Raw genomic sequence first — 10,101 nt, forward strand, 5'->3', positions numbered from 1 at the left:
ATGATTGCATGCTGTACGATAGTCCGCTCCATTATTGTTGAGCACATCGCCAGTTACATGGATCTGCACACACCACCACTCATGGGTTAGTGGTCGATTCAGGCAGAGTGTGTTGCAGCAGGGACTTTGTTTGGCTCCGTTGGTCCGCTCATGGGTAGTGTGACACAACGTGGTAGCCGGCAGGGATTCCTCTCCGTCATCGTGTACCGGGAGTTGAGAGCATTGCGCTCCCCCATTTATGATTTGGGGTAGGAGGATAGGTGTACTCCGACAGCATCCTGTCCACTCGGTCACTCATCAGGAGTAGTGACGACAGAGTGCACGATTGTCACAACCCTACCCACTCAGCCTCACTATTGTGTGTGAGATGATCGACTGGCATCAGGGGTGACCAGGACGCATCATTGGCATCATATGCATGATGCATTTATTGCTTGTGTTTGTGCTTACTGTATTTATATTCTGTATATTGTTTGGACGCCTATGTTTGACATGCATACAAGATTTCTATGTCACTCGGACTGTTTGTCCTTATACCCAGGTCCTGGTTAGTACAGTTTTTCTCCTGTTTACTTCAGTTGTATTTCATCCTTTTATATCAGGAGACTGTACGCATGATTAGTGCTAGATGTTATTTCCCTACTTTGCATATCAGTTGTACCTGCTGAGTGTTGGACTCACCCCGCCTCCATTGTTGTTATTTTTCAGGTTGATGCTGTCAGGAGAGAGTTCCAGTTGCTGGTCCCCTGCAGACCACGAGGATTTATTGACCTTTTAATTTTTCTTCTTATTTGACTATGTTTAGAATTGGTTTATTTTGATACTTGAATAATGTATGGATTGTATTTGTCGATGGATTTTTATTCGATATGTTTTACTACATACCTGCCTGGACGGCAGAAGAGGTGAGTTTGTCGGATTTGTATTTTATGAGTGTAGTGGAGTAGGAAAAATCGGATTTGAGCTTTATGGGTGTAGTGGAGTAGGGTTGTTTTCGAGTCATCTTATTACTGCTCTGTTTGTCTACTATTAAACTACGTGGGTGATTGTTTATTTACTGTTATTATTTCAGCCGCATGTGGCTGAGGTATGTGGATATGTAGAAAGTTTCAGATTGTCCGTCGTACAGGGAAGATGCTGCCGAAATTTCTTCGGACAGGGACTCCTCCGAGGCGTGACATTGGTGGTGCCTAATCGATTGGGGAAGCTTCTGTGGTTGCAATTTAGACTCTCAATCGATCGCCTAATCGATTGGGTCAGCCTTCACTCGCAGCCACCTCCAATCGATCAGCTGATCGATTGGACTATGGCTGAATCAATCGGTTGATCGATTGACTTCCCTTTGACTTGCTTAACTCAAGTCTATGGTCCCCAAATCCAACATCCGGTCAACCGTGACCTACTAGATCTCCTCATGCCTAGCATTCGGTCAATCATAACCTGCTGGGATTTCTTCACCAAGTGTTTGGTCAATCCTTTGACCCACTTGGACTTTTCTCCTCCGTGCCAAGTGTCCGATCAACCTTGACCCACTTGGATTTACCGTCTCGTGTCAAGTGTCCAGTTCTCCATGACCCACTTGGACGTCCACCAGATGTCTGATCAACCTTGACCCATCTGGATTTCCTTGTGCCAAGTATCCAGTCAATCTTTTGACCTACTTGGATTTCCCAACATTAGGTGTCTGGTCAACCTTGACCCACATGAATTTCCACGTGTCTGGTTTCACTCACAGGTCTTTCCATCTACCTAGCTTCACTCACTAGGACTTTTCATATGTCTGGCTTCACTCACCAGGACTTTCCATCTGCCTGACTTCACTCACCAGGGCTTTTACCTAGCTTCACTCACTAGGATTTTCCCACTACCATGCTTCACTCATCGGGACTTTCACCTGCCTAACTTCACTTACTAGGTCTTTCACCTGACTCCACTCACTAGGATTTTTCAACTGGCTAGCTTTACTCATTAGGCCTTTCACCTGACTTCACTCACCAGTATTTTCAACTATCTGACTTCGCTCACCAGGACTTCCGCTTGCCTAATCTTCAGTTAGGACTTTCCCAGTCAAGTATCCAGTCAACCCTTTGACCTACTTTACTCTTCTTCATATATAATTGGTCAGTCCTTGACCAGAGGGGATTTGTATCAATAATCTCCTCAATCAGATGATTGCAACTACAATCTCCATGTATTGTCAAACATCAAAATCAAACATCAAGACTCAAGTTTAGTCAACCAAGTCAACCTTGATCTAGGGATATTGCACCAACAAGAAGCAATGTGTACAAATGCAAAGAACAAGATAGTAACAACCTATTATCTTATTTGAAATTAAGTACAACGCAAGCTAAATGAAAATATACCGAAAAGAATATCTATGAAGGTCGTCAGCACTTTGTCTGAGTAGTAGCTTGCTTGAAGATGAGCTGCAGAGCACAAATGAGAGCTTTAGCACAAAATGAATTAGAATTCAATTGTTTGCCTTGAACCTCGAGCTCCCCTTTTATAAGCATGGTTCGGTTGACTGATTCTTTCGGTCGACTAATCCTCCTATCAGTCGATTGAACCTCTTGTTTTCCTTCTTCGTCGAGATTTGATCTTCGTGCATTTATGAGTATTTATTGTTCAATCGAGTGATAAACTTATTTGGTCGACCGAACAAAGTAGTTTCCCTGTTTGTCAAGATTCGCCATTAATTCACCATTAATGCATTAATCATTCAGTCGACCGATCCTTCGGTTCGGTCGACCGATCCTTCGGTTCGGTCGACCGATCGACCTAGCTTTACTTTGGCTCAATTTGATCTCTATTATGTATCAACCTAGTTCGGTCGATCGATCCATCGGTTCGGTCGACCAATCAGACTGGTTCCTGCAAAATAGAGTTAAACATATATTTTCTGCAAAATAAATGTTAGGATAGTAATATATGATGCATGAGTAGTAATTGATAATAAAATTATCTTGATCTCAACTTAAAAATCTTTTTAATTTTTTCAGTTGGATCAATAACCTAAGATTGTTCCTTTCCATAACACAACCTCACCGTCGCTCCTCTCTAGTTGCTTAACTCAAGCTACATGTCAAACATTGGTCCTCCAGACTTATTTGGACTTTGTCGCTTAGCATCGGATCGGCTCACCAGGGTTTCCTCTCGATACCAGGTCCTCCTAACCTATCGAGCTTCCCTGCCAAGTGTCGGGTCCACTTGGACTTCTTGCCTGGCTTCCACGATCTGCTAAAACTTTCCCGGTTGAGTAAACATCCTACACACTTAGTTAACTTGTTAGATCATAACAAGACTTAACCTGAACCTTTGACACCATCACTAGGTTCGATTCTGGTGCAACCTGCACCACTATGAAACTCCAACTAAACCTCCTATGAATGTCCGAATAAGAACTATGTGTGTTTCCCTAGTGTGACATGAAATGTTTGGGGCGTGTTCTCCCTTAAATGGTTATCTGGATGAATATGGACATGCGTGGTGACAATACAGGATGGATGTCTTGGGATGAACTCCAAGGAAAACCCTTCCAAACTTAAATGAGAAGACAACATAGAATGACTGTGGTTACTTAAATGAGTTAGGTTCTCTCAAGAGATACCTCATGGCGGTTCATGTCTACGGACCTAAAGCATGAGCTCAAACGATGGTTATCACTGGTGCTACATGTTCATTCCAATTAAAGTTATGCTTATGTTTTGTTTTTCTTAAAAGTTAAAGAAAGACTATACCTACCGGATGTCTAAGCCTCATGCTAAATAAGTTAGGCTTATGTATGAATTCTTTAGGGTGGAAGAAAGTCTATACTTGTTGTTGTATAACCTTTATTCTGAATATGTTATGCATATTTCAGGTTTCTTTAAAGTGAAAGGTAGTCTATACTCATCGTAGTCTAACTTTTACTCTCAATAATTATACTTATGTTTATGTTTTACGTTAAATTGAAAGAAAGTCCACACTCATTGTTTAATTCTATCACTGTTAAAGTTGTGCTTATGATGAGACTTATTTTAATGTGTAATTAAGTAAGGTCCACACATAATCGGTTCCTACTAGGTTATGCCTAGATTATGTTTTTTTTTTTTGTTTTTTTTTTTTGTTTCAGTTTTGTGAGGGAAGTTAAAGCTTAGCGATATTTAATTTTGTTATGTGGTCACATATTTACTAGTGGGAGACATTTGTGGAGTCCATGGACTCATAATATAAAATGTTGCAAGTGACATAGATGGTACCAAGGAAAGGGTTAGGAATGTGGAGGTGGAGTAATTGAGATGAGGAAACGATATGCATTTCAGGGGTCCCTAAGCATGCATTATCATTTGTTTTTTTTATATATTTTAATTTTAAAAACTTTATTAGACTGTACGTTTTCACAATATAATAAAGTTTGCTTGGGATGGATTGTGTTTATAGTGTCATTAGTAGGTGTAAGGGTCTTTCCACTTAAATTCGTTGACTCATGTATTAGAAGAGACAATAATTATTTGTTCTTGTCGGTTTCGTTTGGTCACGTCGCAAATTATTTAATTACTTTACTAGGTTAAATTGTACATTCTCCCTATTCATCCCGATTTTGATCTCTCTTTTCAATCCTAACTCATATCTATCCATCCATCTAATTTAGCTTGTAAATTCATCAGTTCGTGAGGCACACTTACTTCACTCGACCCATCCACATGTCATTTAATTTGTTAGTTATACAATTTTTTTTGATATAAAAAATATCAATTTTAAGGGAATTAAATAGTGCAAGCATATTTTTAAAATGGAGCAAAAAAACTCAAGAAATTAATGTACCAAATTCATTATTAAAAAAAACTATCTTTATCCAAACACACAGTAAATGAGTCATTCAACAGAGAAAATAGCAAAAAAAAATCATAAAAAGTATTTTTAGTAATTTTCAAAATAATAAAATGGAGACCTTCACCTGGAAAATTTGCATTTTTAAAATATGACACACGTTTTTAAAAAAAAATTATTTATTCCTGACACAATTCGGACGATATGCTTCAAGATCTAGCAGTTGATTGGGGTGTACAATGCTGCTTGTCTCCACCGTTAGTTTAGGTCCAAAAAGGACAACAGAGACGGTGCCAAGTGACAACGTTGGATTATTACGAAGATAGAAATTAATAAATTAATTACACTAATTTTTTTAAAAAAATAAATATAATTTTTTAAAAAATAAATATCTAAAATTAATACAAGGAAAATATTTTATAATACAAATTGACTTGAAATAAATCATTATTTATTTCACGATAAAAAAGGAATAATCAGAGTTAAAGATGACAAGTAAAATGCTCATATAATTAATTAGCTGCCCAGAGGTATGAATACTGCCGACAAAATTGTAAGAGGACCAATCTGTTATTGCCACGTTGGATGCGGTAGGCATTTCGTACGTACCAATCACTGCGGCTGATATTGTTCTCATGTCTCTTAGTACTGTAGCAATTGATTAATAAAGGGCTAAAGCATTAGTAAATTAATTAATTAATTAAGACTTCTTTCCTCTAAAGTAGTTTTAGCTGACAAAGTTATAATTAAATGCAGGCTTAAGTGATCATTAATCTCTTCTTTACCTAACTAACTAATGCCTTTTGACAAATTAGCAGTCTAAGTGGTTAATTATGCATGTACAGATTAATTATAGGACTACTTGAACCACTTTGGAGAATGAGTAAGATCATTTCCAAACTAAAATGAGATGAATAATAAATCAGTGAATTTGGCAATTAAATAGTTTAGTTGAGCTCTAAGCTTATTAAACAAGTATTATTATCAGTTAATTTAAATGGACTAAATATGTACGAAAATCTAATTAACTCATCCGTGATCGATCATTAATGAATGTCACTCTCATTCAATTCAATTCCGTTCTTTCTTGTCAAACATAGCCTTATGAGTCTACGAGCTAAATGTTTGACTCAATTTGACCAAACAAGCCATGATCAAAGCAACTAGGCTCATACAATCTAGCTATATTTCAGACCTTGTGCCAAGTGGTGCTTTGACAAAGCACTCCACTATGGACTGTTTCATTTCATCACGTTGGGAAATTTGATGGCTATATAAATAACTTAACTGGCCTGGTAAAGAAACCCTCATTCAGTAATAGGAAGTCATCAAGCATGGTGAGGGCTCCTTGCTGTGAGAGGGAGGGCCTCAACAGGGGCCAATGGATGCCTGAGGAAGACAAGATTTTGGTGGATCACATAGAGAAATATGGACATGGCAACTGGAGAGCTCTTCCTAAACAAGCTGGTGAGTTCATGTTCAGTTTCAGAAACACAAAAGTTTTGCTTATTTTTTAGTGCACGAGGGAGGAAAATTATGGACTTTGATTTATTTGGAGAAGGGCTTTTGATCAAGTTCAGTTTCAGGAACACCAAAAACTTTGCGTAGTTTTCATTATGTTTAGTTTCAGTAACACTAAAACTTTGCTCATTTTTCAGTGTAATGAGGAGCAAAAAAGAACTATTTTTCAGTGTGATCATGCTCAGTTTCAGAAAACACAAAAACTTTGTTTAATTTTCAGTGTAATGAGGGGGAAACACTAAAGTTTGATCACTAACTCAGGACTTTTGAGGTGTGGAAAGAGTTGCAGACTCAGGTGGGTGAACTACCTGCGGCCGGATATCAAAAGAGGGAACTTCACCAAGGAGGAAGAAGACACAATCATCCAATTGCACCAGTCGCTTGGAAACAGGTAGATCCTTTAACTTCTCACTTTGTTTGTGGATGAAATCACAACAGAGAAAGTCTGTGTACTGGTAAGTGTTGAGCTAGATATCAATTAGGGAAGTTGAATAGTGTATATTGAAACGGGAAGAGACCGGTCGAAGGTTGAGTAGGTTGGCCAAAGTGGATTGAATTCGACCGGCGTAAATAACTTGGCTAAGCGAGGTTGAGTTACACTAAGGTTTCAAGATCTCTTATCTAGATATAGAACATAAGGTTCAATGAGGGCAGAATTAGGTGTTCAACTATACCAAAATGGAGGCAATGAAGAGGAAAATCAGAGCGATACAAATTGACAATGTGGTGACAAGTTGTCTCTTGGCCTAAGTTGATGAAGCACATGACAATTCCTTACTAATTAAGCATATAGGCGTTGAGATGATATCGAAAATCAACGAATAATTTTACTCACACCAATTCCATTTTGTAACTTTTTGCAATCAAAATCTGACCTTTACCTTGCCAATCCACAGGTGGTCTGTGATTGCTGCCAAGCTACCTGGCCGAACTGATAACGAGATCAAGAATGTGTGGAACACATACTTGAAGAAACAAATCGGCCCCTTCAACACTCCACAGAGAGAATCGAAGAAGAATAAGAAGAACAAATCTGCTGCATCCCACATGGTATCAGACATGCCAGTGCCAACAGCTACAGAGCAGCAGCAGCAATCTCAAACCAGCGACCGTAGCAGTGCTGACATCATAGAAGAAAGCCTAAGTTCAAAGATCGTTGATGAAAACTTTTGGCTGGAAGCTTTCATAGTCGGTAGCTCTGCTTCTTCATTATCATCATCATCCATGGATTTGACAGAAGCAGAAATCATTAATCCTTCAATTGGCCGGCAGTGCTTTGATCTGTTTAGTTCTTATGGCACTGATGATGATGACATGGAGTTTTTGGTGAATTTCTCCACGGGACTCGTGGATTTGGAGGAATTGTCATCACTCTAAATGTCAGGGTTCTTGTAGAGATTGCATAAAGCAGACAAAGACTAATTTATATATTTATTTATATTTTCAATATTCAATATATCCCTTCCAAATGAATGTTTGTAGAAGTGAAACTGCTTGCAAAGAAAATTACTTTTGGTTATATATAATTTATCCAGGACTTGCAACTGAATCTTCTCAAACATCAACTTTGATAGTCGAAGTTCAGACTATGATATGATCGTATAACCCTTTCATTCAATTGGCTCAAGTCTAGATGGCCAAAACACTAATGATGACCTTATTCACCATCACACATTATCTATTTACCCTAGAATCTAACCTTTAAGAGGCGACCATGTTGTCTACGACCAAAGTTGAGAGTAATTATGATTGGAGCTATAGTGAAAGTCATGTATTGAGCAGGATTTCTACAATTTTGAATGAAAGCTTCCTTTCTACTAGTTTTATGCAACTCATCACGTCATATGTTGAACCTATATGCAACACTTGATTCTCCAAGGGACACTATGATAAGAGCCATCTTTGGAGATTGAGAGTAACTATGATAAGAGCCAAGGTGAAAGGAGTGCATATGGTTGATTACAAGCATATAAACAAAATTTCTTTGTTGAATGTCCAAAAGTTTCTATGAAGGGGACACTCGAACTATCAACTATGTGTGTTTGATCCCTTCGAATTAATGTAGCATTTCACGAGTCAAACCGACTATAAATATGTAGATTAGCATGTATCTTAGTTTGTCAATTTGATCTTTCACTCTCTTACTTCACTTTAGAACATCATTGTGACATGTATCTAGGCTTGTCAAAGTCAAATCACTTGGCCATGCTTACTTGGACTTCTATATATAGACACCTTTTCATTCAACATTGTTAGGTATATGATCTTTCCATTTTCCAAATCTCCTTGGAGCATCAAAGTATTGAGTGGTGTGATTTGAAAAAATAAAATAAAACAAATTAATGAGAGCATGTTTGGAAACAAGTTAAAGGGGTGTGTTCATCTAAATATTCCAATAGATGTCCTTTGATTTTAGAGGATCATTGTAACACATACTTAAGCTGGTCAAATCAATTAGGCATACCTACGTGGACTTCTATATATAGACAGCTTCTCATTCAACATGTTAGGTATGTGATTTTTCCATCTTCACTCTCCTATTTCTCTTTAAATGCCTTCTAGTATTAAAATAGTAAGGGGTGTGATTTGACGAAAATAATAATAATAAATCGACTATAAAGATGCATCTTTCCATCTTTCCACGTATCTAGAACTTCATGCACATTTGAACTCTTATGAATATGGTGCTTTCAAAAAAATATAGATCCGCTATATTAACGACCCTCTTAATGTTGGTCCCACAGATATGGAGGGAGGTACATGCAGGTACATAGGTATCAGGCGCATGATAGGATAAACCTCAGGTCGTCAGTTCCTGAGAATCGACCTCTGACCATTACGTTAGAGATATCATGCGTCCACCGTCTGTGCTACGCCCTGGGGGCGAATATGGTGCTTTCAAATTATTATCACGAGTTGCTAATCTTTATAACTTCTTGACAACAATCTATTGCCCTTCCCATGGATGATATGTAAACAAACATTCAGATTCCAGCCAACTATTTGTTGTTTTGGGTCATGATATAAAATGAAAGTTTATTTTTCTTTTACTCAATTGTCTTGAGATCACAACATGAATAGATTTGTTTTCTATTAAACCTTTGTTTTGAGACCTGAGAAGGCAAATGATCAAAAGCCGATGAACATGATCTGTTTTTGTGAGCCATGGGCAGCCACTGCAATGTCCAAGCCAGTGTCGCGAACAGTGCTGCATGGGGGATGGTAGGCCGACTGGGTTAACAACCAGCAAGCGGACAGGTGACCGACTTCGCCCTTGTGGTCAGGCCAGTGGCAGGTAGTTGAACATCGGGGCTCAAGTAAGCGGCTGCCCGGGCACTTCTAACATCCACTCCCAGAGGCATTTTGAGAAAAGGGGAGCACAAATAGAATCTTCAAACCACGATATATCTCATGAGTATTGTTTCTTTTACTTGTTTGACACTTTGTGCATCTTTCATTTGTTATCATGAAATATTAATTGTCATTAGTACACACTTAGGATTAATCATTTTATTTATGTGAATTAGTGAAATTTTTTAACTGTCTATCCACAGTCTCTAGTTAGTCATTAGATTTGGGTTCCTCTATTTCTGAAACCATATCGGTTGTAATCCTATTCATTCATAATCACATTAGGGAGAACAGTTGTTCATTCAAATTGCAAGGGCTTCTTTCCTTACCACTTCTAGTCTAGTTTGATTATATTTCTACTTTGGATGATACAGTTTATTCGTAGCCTGCAAAATAAATCAGTCAGTTGGAAAGGAA

At 38.1% G+C, this 10,101-nt stretch overlaps 1 protein-coding gene across 1 annotated transcript; it reads left to right on the top strand.

Moving 5' to 3' along the window:
- Positions 1-6,120: 6,120 nt before the first annotated feature.
- Positions 6,121-7,780, top strand: LOC122025115 (transcription factor MYB30-like). The gene is made up of 3 exons (XM_042583876.1): positions 6,121-6,279; positions 6,595-6,724; positions 7,230-7,780. The coding sequence occupies exons 1-3, from the start codon at positions 6,147-6,149 to the stop codon at positions 7,708-7,710; spliced, it is 744 nt and encodes a 247-aa protein (XP_042439810.1). The 5' UTR covers positions 6,121-6,146; the 3' UTR covers positions 7,711-7,780.
- Positions 7,781-10,101: the final 2,321 nt, after the last annotated feature.

Source organism: Zingiber officinale, chromosome 9B (genome assembly GCF_018446385.1).
Source record: "Zingiber officinale cultivar Zhangliang chromosome 9B, Zo_v1.1, whole genome shotgun sequence".
In the NCBI taxonomy this organism is placed as follows: Eukaryota; Viridiplantae; Streptophyta; class Magnoliopsida; order Zingiberales; family Zingiberaceae; genus Zingiber; species Zingiber officinale.

What these genes read in the sequence shown, in the direction of transcription:
- LOC122025115 (XM_042583876.1), top strand. Translation starts at nt 6,147, where the DNA reads ATGGTGAGGGCTCCTTGCTGTGAGAGGGAGGGCCTCAACAGGGGCCAA. An exon ending in AGCTCTTCCTAAACAAGCTG is followed by an intron (nt 6,280 to 6,594) that starts GTGAGTTCATGT and finishes TCACTAACTCAG; the next exon opens with GACTTTTGAGGTGTGGAAAG. An exon ending in CACCAGTCGCTTGGAAACAG is followed by an intron (nt 6,725 to 7,229) that starts GTAGATCCTTTA and finishes GCCAATCCACAG; the next exon opens with GTGGTCTGTGATTGCTGCCA.